At 43.8% G+C, this 16,877-nt stretch overlaps 1 protein-coding gene across 2 annotated transcripts in view; it reads left to right on the top strand.

Annotated features, from left to right (window-relative positions):
* Window positions 1-16,877, top strand: part of paxip1 (PAX interacting (with transcription-activation domain) protein 1) — a 115,502-nt gene that overhangs the window by 80,015 nt on the left and 18,610 nt on the right. For both annotated transcript variants that reach the window (XM_041184866.1, XM_041184868.1), the window contains 4 exons: window positions 1,480-1,601; window positions 9,951-10,135; window positions 10,964-11,007; window positions 15,966-16,033. In XM_041184866.1, the coding sequence (XP_041040800.1) occupies window positions 1,480-1,601; window positions 9,951-10,135; window positions 10,964-11,007; window positions 15,966-16,033 (419 nt within the window). The remainder of the gene's footprint in view (window positions 1-1,479; window positions 1,602-9,950; window positions 10,136-10,963; window positions 11,008-15,965; window positions 16,034-16,877) is intronic.

The raw sequence follows: 16,877 nt of genomic DNA, 5'->3' as shown, positions 1-16,877 counted from the left end.
TCACGCCTAAACCTTTGATTCCTCTGTTCCATCCTCAGTTGCTGCCTGACATGTTGAATGTTTCCAGCATTTGTTTTTGGTTTTCCTTTCAGATTTCCAGCATCTGCAGGTTTTCTTTGTCCATGTAAGGCCCTGTCTGTGGTGTTTTCTGGCTTGTTAATGTTGTAGTCCAGATCTCTATTTCTGCACTTCAGCTCTTAAGCACAGTGTTTAAATTACTGTGCAGCTGTTGTCGATGGCTTGGAGCTGCCCCCAAGATGGGTGTAAATGTTCCCTCGGGGCCCAGGGGGTGAGCTGTGAACCCTATGAATCCACCCAGGTCAGCCAACCGGGCAGTTTATGCATTGCTACCCGTACAAACTTCTTACCCCATGCACCTTCCAGCCCAAGCCTGCACACTGGCAAAGGTCTACAGGCAGGAATTATATAGCTATAATCACAATGTTAAGAAGTTCATGCTTACTGATATCTTCCTATTGCTGCAGGTGATCTGAAATTTGCCACAGTGTTTAAAACAGGAAGTTTTGCAGCACCATCTTCTATCTACAATGGCTGCATAATTTACATGAGCTGGTCCTCTATTCCTCTCCACCTTTTAGTGACCTGGAGCACGTTCAGATTTTGAAAAGCAAAGTTTTGATGCAGTGTTCCAATTAAGAACTTGGGGTCCTAAATTGCACTTGTTACCCTTCAAAGCCAAAGGAAAGGTGACCAAAGTTAAAGTTGCACAAAGGGCTTCTAATGTGGTCTCACCAGCACTCCATTGCAATAAGTACTTTTCATTTTTTCTGTTTGCAGATGGATAAATCTAACAGGTAGTAACTGGACGAGGGAATGATATTGTTATAAATGCCAATTTGAGTTTGCCATTGCGATGGACTGATAGAGAAATTAATTCTCAATTTCATTGGCAATTCCATAATGCTTTGTTTAAGTAACTAGGGAGGGATCATATAGTATATGGTATCATTGTGTCTGATAATCGGAAGGATTCTGAGGCTTAAAGTAAATCTGCTGGGTATAAGCTATTGGCTTCCTGTCTATCTTTTATTATTTGTTATTTTTTATATATTTCCCATTCTTGGGGCACTTAAAAGTCAAGCACATTGCTGTGGGTCTGGAGTCACATGTAGGCCAGACCAGGAAAAGGTAACAGATTTCCTTCCCTAAAGGACATTAGTGAACCAGATGGGTTTTTACAACAATCAGTGATAGCTTCATGGCCACCATTACTGAGACTGGCTTTATATTCCAGACTTTAATTGAATTTCAACTCCTCCAGCTGCCCTGGAAGGATTTGAACCCAAGTCCCCAGCGCATTACCCTGGGCCTCTGGATTATGAGTCCAGCGATATTACCGCTATCCCACCAACTTGCTCTCATGACTTGTCTGACCATTATTTTTTTGTGCCCATGGGAAGGCTGCTTTGATGGAACAACGTGGAAAAAAAACACTTTCTTTTCCTGTGATCTTTGCAGATGATTTCCATCACCGGATTTGTGGACAGTGATCGAGCTGACTTGAAGCTGATGGGCTATTTAGCTGGGGCCAAGTACACGGGATACCTCTGCAGAAGCAATACAGTCCTCATCTGCAAAGAGTAAGTTTTTGATTCCTGATTTTAAAATGCCTGTGATTAATAGCAAAGGACTAGTGTTTGTCATTGCAAAAAAAAAGGACATTGGCAGTCGCCAGATGAATTCTGATGTGACAGCATTTCAATGGCTTATAATATGTTTTGGATAAATGGTGGAGTAATTAAGTCCATAATGCGGGATATTTTACTGAAGAGTATCTAGGTCATCTGGAGTAAATGTTACAATGCCTTATCTGAAGACCCGACACTCTTGGGACCAACGACAGAGTAGTTTGTGATGGTCAACTGATTTCTTCAGTAGAATAATTGATGGGCTAAGGTGCAGTTGCCATAATTATGGCTCATCATTCCCAGTCTTATTTCCCCAAGGACTGTCTGTCATGACTCAAGTGTTTGTAGGCTGCAAGGGTTTAGCAGTGGGGGAAGAGAGAGCAGTGATCAGTGGAGAGCAATTCAAAGTGACAGTGATGGAGCTAATGAAGTGGGAGTACGTTTAAGTCAGAATGCTAAATTAAAAATACACTTGCTTAAAATTTTCATAGAATGATACAGAGCAAAAGGAGGCCATTCCGCACATTGTGCCTGTGCTGGTCCTTTGGAAGACCTATCCAAACGGACCCATTCAACTTCCCTTCCCCGAAAGCGCGGCAACGTTTATCTCCTTCCAAGTATTTAACCAATTTCCGTTTGAAAGTTGCTTTTTGAATATGCATCCACCACCCTTTCAGGCAACACATTCCACATCGTAGCAGAGGTGGCAGCACAGTGATATCCAGTCGGGAGGGAGTTGCCCTGGGCGGAGTCAACATCCACTCCAGACTCCATGAAGTCTCATGGTGCCAGGTCAAACATGGCAAGGAAACCTCCTGCTGATAACCACAGTGCTCCTCCATGCTGAGCACCACTTGGAGGAAGCAGTGAGGGTGGCAAGGGCACAGAATGTTCTCTGGGTGGGGGACTTCAATGTCTGTTACCAAGAGTGGTTCAGTAGCACCACTACAGACCGAGCTGGCTGAATCCTAAAGGACATAGCTGCTAGACTCAGTCTGCGGCCGGTGGTGAGGGAACCAGCAAGAGGGAAAAACATACATGACCTCATCCTCACCAACCTGCCTGCCACTGATGCATCTGTCTTTACAGTATCGGTAGGAGAGATCACCGCACAGTCCTTGTGGAGACGAAGTCCTGTTTTCACATTGAGTATACCCTCCATGTTGTGTGGCACTATCACCGTGCTAAATGGGATAGATTTCAAACAGATCGAGCAACTCAAAACTGGGCAACCATGAGGCACTGTGGGCTATCAGCAGCAGAATTGGACCTAGCCTCAGTCTGTAACTTCATGGCCTGACAAATCTCCCACTCAGCCAGTGATAGGCAGGGCTAAGTGATTCCATAGCCAACGGGTCAGATCTAAGCTCTGCAGTCCTGCCATGTCCAGTCATGAATGGTGGTGGACAATTAAACAACTCACTGGAGTAGGAGACTCCCCAAATATCCCCATCCTCAATGATGGGGGAGCCCAGCACTTCAGTGTAAAAGATAAGGCTGAAGCATTTGCAAGATTCTTCAGCCAGAGGTGCTGAGTGGATGATCCATCTCGGCCTTCTTTGGAGGTCCTCCGGTATCAGATGCCAGTCTCCAGTCAATTCGATTTACTCCGCGTGATATCAAGAAATGGCTGAAGGCACTGGATATGGCAAAGCCTATGGGCCCTGAAAATATTCTGGCAATAGTACTGAAGACTTGTCCTCCAGAAGCTTCCAAGCTGTTCTAGTGCAGCTAAAACACTGGCACCCACCCGGCAATGTGGAAAATTACCCAGGTATGTCCTGTACACAAAAAGCAGGACAAATCCAACCAGCCAATTACCGCCCCATCAGTTTACTCTCGATCATCAGTAAAGTAATGGAAGGGGTCATCAACAGTGCTATCAAGAGACACTTGCTTAGCAATAACCTGCTCAATGACGTCCAGTTTGGGTTCCACCAAGGTCACTCAGCTCCTGACCTCATTACTGTCTTAGTTCAAACATGGATAAAAGAGCTGAACTCCCAAGGTGAGGTGAGAGTAATTGCCCTTGACATCAAGGCAGCATTTGACCAAGTGTGGCATTAGAGAGCCCTAGCAAAATTGGAGTCAATGGGAATCGAGATGAAAGCTCTCCGCTAGTTGGAGTCATACCTAGCACAAAGGAAGATGGTTGTGGTTATTGGAGGTCAAACATTTCAGTTCCAAGACATCACTGCAGGAGTTCCTCAGCGTAGTGTCCTAGGCCCAACCATCTTTATCAATGACGTTCCTTCCATCATTAGGTCAGAAGTGGTGATGATTGCATGATGTTCACCATTCAGGACTCCTCAGATACTGAAGCAGTCCATGTCCAAATGCGGTAAGATCTAGACAATATCCAGGCTTGGGCTGACGAGTGGCAGGTAACATTGCGCCACACAAGTGCGAGGCATTGGCCATCTCCAAAAAAAGAGAATCTAACCATTGACCTTGACATTCAATTGCCATCAATGAATACCCCACTATCAACATCCTTGGGGCTACCATTGACCAGAAACAACTGGAGCAGCCGTACAAATATTGTGGCTACAAGAGCAAGTCAGAGGCTAGGAACCCTGCGGCAAGTAACTCGTCTCTTGACTCCCCAAAGCCTGTACACTAGCTACAAGATACAAGTAAGGAGTGTATTGGAATACTCTCCACTTGCCTGGATGAGTACAGCTCCAACAACACTCAAGAAACTTGACACCATCCAGGATAAAGCAACCTTCTTGATTGGCACCCCTTCCACAAACATTCATTCCCACCACCGATGCACGGTGGCAGCAGTATGTACCATCTACAAGATGCACTGCAGGAACTCACCAAGGCTTCTTAGACAGCACCTTCCAAACCCACGACCACTACCATCTAGAAGGACAAGGGCAGCAGATAGATGGGAACACTACCACCTGGAAGTACCCCTCCAAGCCACTCACAGTCTTGACTTGGAAATATATCCCCTTTCCTTCACTGTCCCTGGGTCAAAATCCTGGAACTCCTTCCCTAACAGCACTGTGGGTGTACCTATACCACATGGACTACAGTGGTTCAAGAAAGCAGCTCACCACCACCTTCTCGAGGGCAACTAGGGATGGGCAATAGTTGCTGGCCTAGCCAGCCACACCCCATGGATGAATAAAAAGTAACATAACTCTTTATTTTGTTTCATTTCGCCACTGGAAATCTTTATTTAGTGCTCGAACACCTATCAAATCTCGCCTCAATCTTCTCTACCCTGCTCAAAGGAAAGCAGCTCCAGCTTCTCATGTAACTGAAGTCCCAGTTCCCTGGTACTTTGGAACTTAGTAAGAGAAATTGGCTCCGCCATTTGGGGAGCGTGTGTGTCTTTGATTTATGCTGGAAGCTTGCTTTGATAGTACAGCTCGTTATTTCAAGCTTTTGGAGCTGTTTTTGGTGGTAAAATTAATTTGAATTCTGAGCATTACTTTGGATGCACTCATGATGGGATACTTTTTAATAATGGGCCTTGTTCTTTAGTCACATGTCACCTGATTGTTTTCACATCAGATATACAGCATAGAAACATGTCCAACCAATCCATGCTGGTATTTATGCTCTATTCACGCTTCCTCCCATCTTTTCTCATCTAAATCGACCGTCATCATCCTCTATTCCCTTCTCCCCCATCTGCTTGTCTAGCTTCCCCTTAAATCATCAATACTAGTTGCTTCCATCCTGTTGTAGCAAATTCCACATTCTCACCACTCTTTGGGTAAAGAAGTTTCTTCTGAATTCCCTGTTGGATTTCTTGGTGACTTTCCTTTTTTTTTAATTCATTCATGGGTGATGGGTGTCACTGGTCATTAGGGATGTTGCCCATTCCTAATTCAGAGGACATTTAAGAATCAACCTCATTGCTGTGGGTCTGGAGTCTCATGTAGGCCAGACCAGGTGAGGACAGCAGATTTCCTTCCCTAAAGGACATTAGTGAACCAGGTAGGGTTTAATGACAATCGGCAAATGTTTCGTGGTCATCAGACTTTTTTAATTCTAGATTTTTATTGAATTGAGATTTCACCGTCACTATACTCCTGTCTCACTATAGATGTCTTATGTAGATGGCCTCGCGTTATGCTTTTCCCCACGGAAGGAAATATTTTTTTCTGTATCCAGTCTATCAACACCTTTCATAATTTTAAAGCCCTCCATTGAGTCACCCCTCAGCCATCTTTTTTCAAGAGAAAAGAGACCCAGCCTGTCAGTCCTTTCCTGATTAGTTATGCCACACATTTATGGCATCCTCCTTGTAAATCTTCTCTGCACCCTCTCTAGTGCCTTTACAATAACACAATTGTTGCTACGTTTCTTTGGCCCTTATAAAAGTCAGTTGGAGACTTACCCCGCTATTATCCTGCCTTTTTTCCTCCATTCATCTGGCCCCCTCCTATTTCCGACTCTCATCTGTGAATCTGAAGTGTCACGCAGGCACTTTCTGATCAACAACAACAACTTGCATTTTTATGGTGCCTCTAATGCATTGAAATGTCTTAAGGTGCTTCACAGGAGCGCTATCTGACAAAATCTGACATCAAGTCACACGTAGAGATAGTGTGAAAGGCAACCAAATCTTGCTCAAAGGATTAGGTTTTAAGGAGCCTCCTGAAAGAAGGTGGAGAGATTTCGGGAGGGAATGCCAGAGCTTCGGTCCCAGGCAGTTGATGGCACAGCTGCGGTGAAGCCATTAAAATAAAGGCTGTGCAAGAGGCCAGAATTGGAGGAAGGCAGAGACCACAGAGGATCATGGGCTGGTGGAGATTGCAGAGGTAGGGAGGGGGTGAGACCATGTAGAGCTTTGAATGCAAGGATGAGAATATTAGTAATGTTAGTATATGGCCCACGACCATAAGCAGAGAGGAGGGAGTCTGCTGCGATGGGTCTTGCACCTTTATCCTTCCCAAGCTGGGTTGGAGTCCAACTGCAGGACTCTTCACTGTCACCTGGAAGGGAAACACACTTCATAGTTAACAGTATACTGGCAGTCATTACACCGTGTGTCTTGAGAGCCTTAGAAAGAAAGCGCACACAGTGAAAACTGGGATGTGTTAAGAAAAGACAGATGCTTCAAGAACGACTGGCAGTCAAAAACACTTCTCTGCATTTACTTCAGAGCTTAGAGCAGATGCTGACTAAGAACCATATATCCTCCGCATTTTGTGCCGAAGATTCTTATCTCTTGTGCATCCTTTCTTCACAGTTGTTGACAGTGGGGGTGGGGAAATAGGATGACACATGAAGGGCATATTCCGAGAGTAGGAGAAGGACATGTCTGTTGTAGCTGAAAAGTATGACAAGTGCATCACCTGATGTTTGCGTTCTTGCTGTATTGCTTGAAATGCTCCAGTGATACTGGGGGGCACATTCTCATTCCAAAAAGAATGAAAACCCTCCTTTCTTCAATTGTTGTCTTCCGGTGGCTGCTTGCAAACAAAAACTGCCAACTGTTGCAGACCATCTGCTGCTGTCTCGTTAATGTATAAACAGCCAGCCTGTAATATTTCTTCCTGCTTACTACTGTTGTGAATGACCTTATAGCTAGCTTTTGTTCTGTAGCTGCGTGCACACAACTCAAGATTCAATGGAAGGATTTAGACTTCATTAATACTTGGCAGGGATGTTTGTTTAGAGTAATCTTTCCTGCAGATTAACAATTTTAAAAATCGCTTAAGTAATCTCATCAGGAGAAGCACATGACAAAAGATGGCACGTTGGGAAGATGGCTCAAGATTCTGTTGTTATTGATGTTTTGTTACTGTTTTCATTCCTTTGCAAAACTTCAGTATCCTGTAGCCTTGTGACTGACTCTATCATTAAATTATGCAGCCCAGGAGCAGGCTGTTTGGTCCACCATGACTGTACTAGATCTTTGAGAGAGCTTTCCCATTACTGTCACTTCTCGCTGCTCTTTCCTAATATCCGGCAATTTTGTTTTTTCTCCCTTTTCAAGTATTTATCAGACTCCTACTTGAAAGCTTACTATTGAATATGCTTGCGTTCAACAGCTATGCCCCTACTCCACAGCAAATCCTGCTCACCCCCTGTGCTTATTTGGCTCCTGGTCCAGCATTGTTTCAAGTTTAAAAGTCTCCTACTCGTATTCAAGTTGCATCAGAATTTAAGTTCCTGTTTGTAGGTGTTATTGTTAAATAGGGGATCGATGTGTGTATTTTCAAGTCTGATATATATTTTCTCATTTTTGAGTTTCTTTTAAGAATTTGGACACCTGTTGAATCTAAATTAACTCAGTTGGCTGAGTTAAGAAGAAATCACTGTGTTGCTGGTAGGCAGTACCCTGGATGTGGTCTCCAAATCCTGTGAGGCATGAGAACGTGCCAGTTTTCCCCAACTGAAATGTCTATTTTTTCTGTCCCTTTAAATTTGCACCTCTTGCTTTGAGATGAGATTTCAGACCCTCTGGCAGGTATAGGGTTAGATTACATACAAATTAGGAGCAGGAGTAGGTCATTCGCCATTCAATAAGATCATGGCCGATCTGATTGTAACTCCAAACCCACAAAGATAAATGGCCCCTTTCCACTGCTTGATTTTCGGATGCTCACACCTGCAGAACTTTCGTACTAAGAATTTGATCTTTGGTACTGATTGGCGCACACTCTGGCCATCAACAAGGTACGGCTGCCTTTGTTAGGACAACAGCAACAATTTATGTAGTGGCTTAGGGAAGTCGGCTAGCCAAAGGCACTTCACAGGAGTGTTATCACACAACATTGGGCATTGAGTCAGATAGAATGACATTAGGGACAGGTGACCAAGAGCATGGTCGATGATATGGGTTTTACAGTGTGTTTTAAGGGAGGAAAGGAAAACAGATTTACGGAGGGAACTCTACAACTTCAGGCTCAGGCAGCAGGAGGCACAGCCGCAAATGGCAGGGCGATGAAAATCAGGGCACGCTTACAAGCAAACAAGCAGGTAATGTATATTGTTAGCGTTTGTCATAGGCTCGCTCTATAAAAAGGGCCCTTCTCTGATAATGCAGTAACGACCAGTGGCTAATTGCATGCTTTCAAGGTAACAACAAGAGCTTCAAGTAACTATGCCTATTGTTGAAGCAATTTTAAAATACAGATAGTTATTTATTTCCAAAAACAAACTTCCAGCTTGGATGCCGATGACTCTCTGTGTGGTGGGCATTTTGCTGGGAGCAAGCCTGAAAGACAGATATTCTACCTGTTCCACATCTGTTTCCTGGAAACTTCTTAACCTGGCTCTTACTGATGACATTCAGGAAGTTGCCAAGTGAGGAGCTGTACTGTCCATATTTGGCAGCTTTTTCCAATAATGTGTCTGCAAGATTAATGTTGGTAGCTCATTTATTTTTGGCTGTTCTGTGGGTAAGGGTGACAGGTTTCCATTCCTAAAGGACGGCAGTGAACAAATTGGGGTTGTTTTTAACGACCATCTGACAGCTTCACGGTCCCTTCCACTGAACGGAGACTTTTATTTGCAGATTTTCCTTATTGAAAAAGCAAAATTCGAATGCTTGACCTGTCATGGTGACGTTTGAACTCCCGTCCTCAGGATTACTTATCCAGGTCATGTCCCTCCTGGACTACAAGTCCGAGATATAAGCACTGCACCATCGTACCTGTTTATTATATTCAGTGGAAGAGTGTGAGCAATCCAAAGTAACTTGTGATTGCCTCACCCTAAAATATCCCCTTTCCCCATCACCTCCCACCCCCATCGGCAGGTATCGGTGCAGAACCTCCCCAGACATGGCTGAGAATCCACGCTCCCCCAGTCTGATGCTGGTATCCTGCTGTGAAGTTTAAAGTTTTACATGGACTTGCTTATACAATTCTAAAATCCATTATGAATTGTGGAGTGGGTCTAGGGGATGGGCGGGATGCTGATGTGGTGAGATCTCTTTTATTCATTTACGGGATATGCGCATTGCTGGCTAGGCCAGTATTTATTGCCCATCCCTAATTGCCCTTGAGAAGGTGGTGGTGAGCTGCTTGCCTTGAACCGCTGCAGTCCCTGTGGTGTCGGAAGACCCACAGTGCTGTTTAGGGAGGGGGGTTCCAGGATTTTGACCCAGCGACAGTGAAGGAACGGCGATAATTTTCCAACTCAGGATGGTGAGTGACTTGGAAGGGAACTTGCAGGTGGTGGTGCTCCCCTGTATCCAGCTGCCCTTGTCCTTCTAGATGGTAGGGGTCGCGGCTTTGGAAGGTGTTGTCGAAATCGCTGCTTCCTGTGCCTCTTTTGAAAGTGAACTGACTTTACTTTCCCGGTGACTTGTCTTGAGAACAGACCCATTGGATTGAAATATGAGAAGGCAAAGGAGTGGAGGATACCGTGTGTGAATGCACAGTGGCTCTGTGACATTCTCCTCGGGAACTTTGACGCACTACGGCAGATTCAGCACAGTCGCTACACAGCGTTCAACCTCCAGGACCCTCTTGCACCCAATCCGCAGCTGATTTCAAATCTTTTAGGTATTGTATATCAACCTCCAGGTGACAAATTCACATACTTTTACTGCAGTTCTTTACAGGCCAGTGAGTAAAATTGTGAGGTTTGGCTGAGTTCTTCTGAACCAAATTACAATCCAAACCAATAGTTCATTTGAATTTCCAGAGGTGCTCCTGAAAAAAACTCCAGTGGATGGTTGATTTTTTTTTTTAAAAAAAGGCTAGAAATCCACACTTGGTTCCAATCCGAACCCATTCATGGAACACTGACCAACATGTGATGCATTTCCAGCACTTAACTGTTTTGTTTCTGGTGTCTAGGTTTTGTGATTTCTCTTTAGCTCATGTTCCTGTTGATGGAACTTTGTTTCTTAATGAAAACGTTAAATCAGCTACTCCTATTTTGACCATAATTAATGAAAAACCCAAACCTTTCAGATGCATCTCCAGTCACTCTAGGAATGTGTGATGGTCAATCTAGCAATATTCTTTGCACTGAAGCTGTTTCCAAATTAAAAGGAAGTCTAATACTTATAAGGCAGTGTCCTTATTTTTGAAAAGGCGATGAAGTTATCTGTCCTCTTTCCATTCTTTTTGTGAAAACACTGAACGGAAAAAAGTTGGATGTATGTAGCAGGCCAGAAACCTGGCTGAGAGCTCCCACCCAAAATGTTGTTCAGGTGTTGAATGATCTACTCTACATTTCCAACGGTTTCCCATTTTACTCTGTCGTCAACTTGCGCGTAATAGATTTTTATTTTCAAAAGACCGAGATTTGGATATTAAGTTCTACGACTTTTGTTTCATTTGCAAATAACAATTTGGTGAAATTCTTTGCAATTTTGTTTTCAGCTGCTTGGCGGTTGCCGCTGAAGATCTCGCCCGAGCTCTTGATGGTACGTTAGTGTTTAATTGCTCTCTACCTCGAGTAAGAACTGCCGCTGTGTATTTTCTCCTCTTTCACTCAGTTCCCCCTTGTGGTCCCTTGGCTTTGGACTAACTCCAATAGCCCAAGCATGTAGCCTTTTGGCTGGTTCAGCAGCTTGTTTTAAATTTGAAAAAAACAAGGTGCTTCTTTCCGTAGCAAATATTGTACCTCGCAGCACCTGTCAAAAAAAAAAGGACTTAATTTTATGTTAAGTGCTATTCTTGACTTCGAAAGGTCCCACCGCTCTTTCCAGCCAGTGAAGTGTTTTTTTTTCATTTTTGGGATGCGGGCAGCGCTCGTTAAACCAGCATTTAATGCTCATCCCTAGTTGCCTTTGAGAAGGTGGTGGTGAGCTGTCGCCTTGAACTACTGCAGTCCATGTGGTGCCGGTACACCCACAGTGCTGTTAGGGAGGAAGTTCCAGGATTTTGACCCAGCGACAGTGAAGGAACGGCGATATATTTCCAAGTCAGGATTTTGAGTGACTTGGAGGGGAACTTCCAGGTGGTGGTGCTCCCATGTGCCTGCTGCCGTTGTCCTTCTAGATGGTAGCAATCGTGAGTTTGAAAGGTGCTGTCCGAGGAGCCTTGTAGATGGTACTCACTGCTGCCACTGTGCATCGGTGGTGGAGGAAGTGAATGTTTGTGGATGGGGTGCCAACCAAGTGGGCTGCTTTGTCCTGGATGGTACCAAGCTTCTTGTATTAGTCACTGTAACGTAGGAAACGCAGCAGGCAATTTGCACTCAGCAAGGTCCCATTAACTCCAATGATGACCAGATTATCTGTTTATCTGTAATATCAGTTGAGGGATAAATATTGCCCAGGACAATAGGGAAAAAGCCCCCCCCACCCTGCCAATCCCCCATCTTCCAAATAGTCTTGAAATTTACATACTTTGCATAGATGCCCCATCATTACCACATCAGAGGAAATATTCTGTCCCCACAGGTTTATGTTTATGAAAGTAGCAAATTCCTCTGTGTGCTAATGTTAATTTGTACTTAGAGTCACAAAATTGTTACGGTGCAGAAGGAGGCCTTTCGGCCCATCGGGCCTGCACCGGCCCTGCGAATGAGAAATTCACTGTGCCATTGTCCTGCCTGCTCCCCATAACACTGCACGTTCTTCCTTTTCAGCTGAGAGTCTTAATCCCATTTTGAATGTTACATTTGAACCTGCCTCCACCACACACTCGGGCAGTGCACTTACAGACCTTAACCATTCGCTGCACCACAAAGTTTTTTCTCCTATTGTTTTTGCTGCTTTTCCCAATTATTTTAAATCTGTGCCCTCTTGTCCTCAACGTCAGCAGTTTTATAAGGTTGCTGTCTCCCTTATCCCAGGGTGTCTTGCCAGCCTGATGATGTCACTTTTGTGCAGTAACTTACCTGTGGCAAAAGATGCATCAATGCATCACCTGGCATTGTTCCAATAACAGTACCTACGAACAGATGCAGAATGAGCTGGTACAATTGTTTGCGTGATTTGAAGATAAGTAGGGCGATATCACACATGGAGCTCACAGTAATTCTCAAAACAGCCTTTTGGTGTGGAATTTCTGAGAAGTCACTGAATTTCTCACACACACTGCTCCAGCATTGCTTATAGCCAGCAGGTTTAAATTATAAAAGCCCATAATGAAGTAAGACTGAGGCAGCAGTAAGCGACCTTAGAATTTTGAGATTGTTCATGTCGTTGCGAATGATACATTTCATCCCTCCAATACATGAGGTAAAAAAAATCCTAAGGAAAATGTATTTTTCACCTCAAGTATAATTAAGTATGGAGAGGGGGTGGTGTGCTGAAGCAGGATAAAATAGTTAAGGCTGCAAGCAGTGACCATCTGTAACCTTCTCTAAGCCTGGTGCTCTACCCCTTCTCCCTGGTCTTGACTAATTAACATTTTCCGGCAATCTTCAAGGCTTAGTAGCTGTGCTCCAAGTATTTTAACAATAGAACGTTCAAGGGATCGACAGAAATCCTGTGAGCTACAGGCACTCGAGTTCGGCACTCGTTGGTAAGCCTAGCAATGTTGCCCATCGAAATTGGGACCTGAGCTGTCAACGCCCACCCTTGTCAGACAGCTGTCAGCTGACATAGATTTTCCTGTCCTGAAAACAGACTTCATTTCGCTTTTTTTAAAAATAAGCTATAATCCCTTGTGGCTTTGTCCCAGTGAGCCAGTGAATTCAGTATGGTAAGCCTGAGAGAGGCGATGTGTGGAGAGGCAATAAGCGAATGGTCATTGGGGAAATTATCGGTTTTAGTTTTGTTGATCAGGATTATTTGTCCTTGCGGGCAACTTTGGGCTTTTCTGGAGAGGTGATTCTAAATATTTACTTTACCTTATTACTTCAAAGCCCCTCACATAATTGATGAGCATTTTTAATTTAATAAAGGATGTTCGGGGAAGCCGGTTCGCTCAGTTAGCTAGATGGCTAGCGTGCGGTGTAGAATAACACTTGCAGCCCGGGGTTCGATCCCCATTCCAGTTGAAGTAGCCTCAGGGCCTGCCTCCTTGCCATGTCCCATAGTAAAATCACGGTATAAGCCATGGTTTGGCAACACTCCAATAATCGAGGATCCCAGAGAAGATGCTGATAGATTACACCTGTGGTTTAATATAAAAAGGAGTGTTTTGTGCCAAGTAACATTACCAGGTATTATAGCATTAGAATGGCCCCAGGAGAAATGGGACAAGGAATCTGGTATTAGCAGTGCTATGGGAGGGGTGAGGACTTCTATGGCCAGGGAAGGGGCTCTTGGAATGTAGGAGAGGGTCAGAATCTAGCAGTACTAAGAACAGGATCTGCAGTTCTTGTAGTAGAGGGAAGTGGAAAATGGGACCCAAAATACTTTTCGTCCCTGTCAAGTCATCACATCTCAACCTCCCAAATGCATTGCCTGTCAGTCATCTACTCTCTTGATGGAGGCATTGTTCCCATTAAGAAGGAACCCATGCAGCTGCCCAGAATTCTCAAAAATTCAGTTATTCAATTCTAATATTTTTAATCCTTAAAAATGGCTCAGGAGAGATTTTTTTTAAACTACACTTATACTCAAATTGCTTCCCTCAGCAATTAACCTTTAATTGATCTCCCTCTCACTTGGGCCACTTCCCTACAGGCCAGGTTAAGCACAGCTCCCAACTTCGCAACTAAATGTTGCAGCCGTTTTTCAGAACCCACGCTAAATCTGCGCATTGTCATGAGACGGTGCCTAATGTTTGCTTAGCATTGCTGTTTGTAGGCTTGAGAAAAGATCTTGTTTATTAACAGTTGCTTGAATATTGTTGCGAAGAGCATTGCCAAAGCTTGCACTCATCAGGACAAATGAAAGAATGCCAAGTTTCGAAAGATCACAACAATTTATACAAGAGGAGAAAAGGATGCTAATTAATTGGCAAATCTACTGATTGGCTGAGGTACTGCCGTGGAGAAAGCGCTGGAGAACTATAGGCTCCCCTTGCTTCCGGGTAGTTCAAAAAAGGCGCAAGACTTGAACGTAATCCTTTTATTTATAGAGGACTGGTCCCTGCTTCTAGCAGACATAAATGAGCCATGTTACGAGCTTGACTGACATCTTAAACTGGCTGTTAGTGTAGTTATTAGCACACTCAGGATTGTTCAGCAAGTGTTGTCCAATCACGGAATCTACGCTTCAGCATCATGTTTCTCTTTTCAGCAATACTTCTGTTTGTTGTTGGTGTTATTAATGTTCTCCATTAATATTTTAGCTCTTTGTCTATAAATCTCTGGTGTTCAGTGCACTGAGAAAAAAAAGTGAACATACTGAATTGCATAATCACGATGAATGAGTCCATATTGATTTCACTTAAGGCAACCAGTTACTAAGTTTCAGATGTGACTTCACCTAAAGTGTAGAGTGCACTTTTGAATAGTTTTCAGGAGGTTAAAATTTTAAGTTGGGTGCTGAGAGGGGATTTGGAGTCATGCAATGATTAAGGCACTGAAAGAGGCCATTTGACTCATTGGGTGAAATTCTCCCATCCCTTCACGCCAGCGGAATCTTTTGGTCCCGCTGATGTGAATGGGGATTTCAATGGTCCCGCCGCAGGAGGTGGGGAGAATAGAAAATTCCGTCCATCGAGTCTGTGTCTGGATGAACTAGCTCCAGTGGGCCATTTTAACTTTTTGAAGCAAAGCTCAAATTCGATTGTCCCCTTGAGGTAGAGATTGTCAAAACTTTCTCCCCACTGCCCCAGTAAAGAATATTGGACGTGCAGAACTGAGAAGATAGTTGATTTGGGGCATTTTGACACCTGAACAGGAGGCTGGACCAATATCTGTTGAGAAGGAAAATTAAGACTTGGCCTGTAACAGCATCTCTCAGCTTTTCAGGAAGGCATGTGGAAATAGTGGTGTGGCTGGAAAGCTCATGATCGAATAATCACAATTTGACTTGATGAGCCACAAGGCATTATCTGGCTCTGGTTTTTGTGACTTAACTAAGAATTATTAATTGATACCAAATGATGTGGAATTCCCAATAATTTTTGAATATTTGAACAATCTCCAAGAGAAGACTGAGGGGGTAATCTGATAGAGGTCTTCAGAATTATGGAAGGGTTTGTAAGGGTAGATGTTTTCTTTTGCAGTGGAGACCACACCTATGGGCCATAAATACAGAATAGTCCCTGATAAATCCATAAGGAATTCAGGAGAATCCTCTTTACGCAGAGGGTGGTGAGAATGTGGAACTGGGGGAAGCTAGATAAGCATATGGGAGAGAAAGGAATCCAAGAAAAGGTTGGTGTATTGGATGAAGAATGGTAGGACAAGGCTTATGTGGAGCCTCTGTGGCATAGACCTGTTGAGTCTAATGATCTGTTTATATACTTTGTAAACCCACTGAGGATGCCTTGGTGATATATTGTAGTCTTCAGCTCTTCTTTTACCTTGCAGAATGTACGTCTCCAAACTAAACAGAAGCAAAATGAATGTAACCTTCCGCCTCCTGTAAAGAGAGCAAGGTAAGGAGTCTACTATCAAAGGTTTGTTTTAGGAATTGCATATTTATTAACATTGACCTGTGGGTTAAAGTATGTGGAATAAGCAAGCTAATGAACTTAGCCAACAGCAGTTGTGATTTGGAGTCAAGGCTGCATGATTGATGGATTGTCCATGTTTTGGTTTGCCGTGTAGTCATTCTTAACTCTTGATTTAAGTGCCCTCTGAAATACATTACTGATGTGAAGCAACTTCTATTACGTGAATCTCCTAATTTTTGTCTTGTAAAGCTCCCGCTGTCCTGATTAAAAACTTTAGTTCTATTTTGCCATTTCATAGAACGTACACACGTTAACTTTTTTTAAAAAAAGTAAGGTACTGCATACTGCACGATCACAACTTTGTGAAACTGCTGGATACAGGCAACAGCCTACAATGTACTTTTGTTTTTCTCTTTTGACTAGAATCATAGAATAGTACAGTACAGAAGGAGGCTGTTCTGCCCATCAAATCTAGGCCGGCCCTTTCAAAGAGGAATCGAGTTGGTCCCACTCGGCTGCTCTTTCCTCATATCCCTGTAATTGTTTTCTCCTTTCAGTATTTATCCAGCCCCCTTTTGAAGGCTGCTACTGAATTTGTACCCATCACCCTCCCAGGCAGTGCATTCCAGATTGACTTGTTACCTAAGGAAGTTTCCCCTCCTGTTGCTTTTGGCTCTTTTGCCAATCCCCTTTAGCCCTCTGGTTTTCAACCCCCTCAGCTGTTGGAAACTGTTTCTCTTTACTTGCTCGATCTAAACCCTTCATGATTTGAAACACCTCTATCAAGTCTCCTCAACATGCTTTGCTCTAAGGAGAGCAATCCCAG

The sequence above is a fragment of the Carcharodon carcharias genome, chromosome 3, assembly GCF_017639515.1.
Source record: "Carcharodon carcharias isolate sCarCar2 chromosome 3, sCarCar2.pri, whole genome shotgun sequence".
Taxonomy (NCBI): domain Eukaryota; kingdom Metazoa; phylum Chordata; class Chondrichthyes; order Lamniformes; family Lamnidae; genus Carcharodon; species Carcharodon carcharias.
Note: the sequence above shows the minus strand (reverse complement) of the source record. Positions and strands in the feature narration are given on the sequence as shown.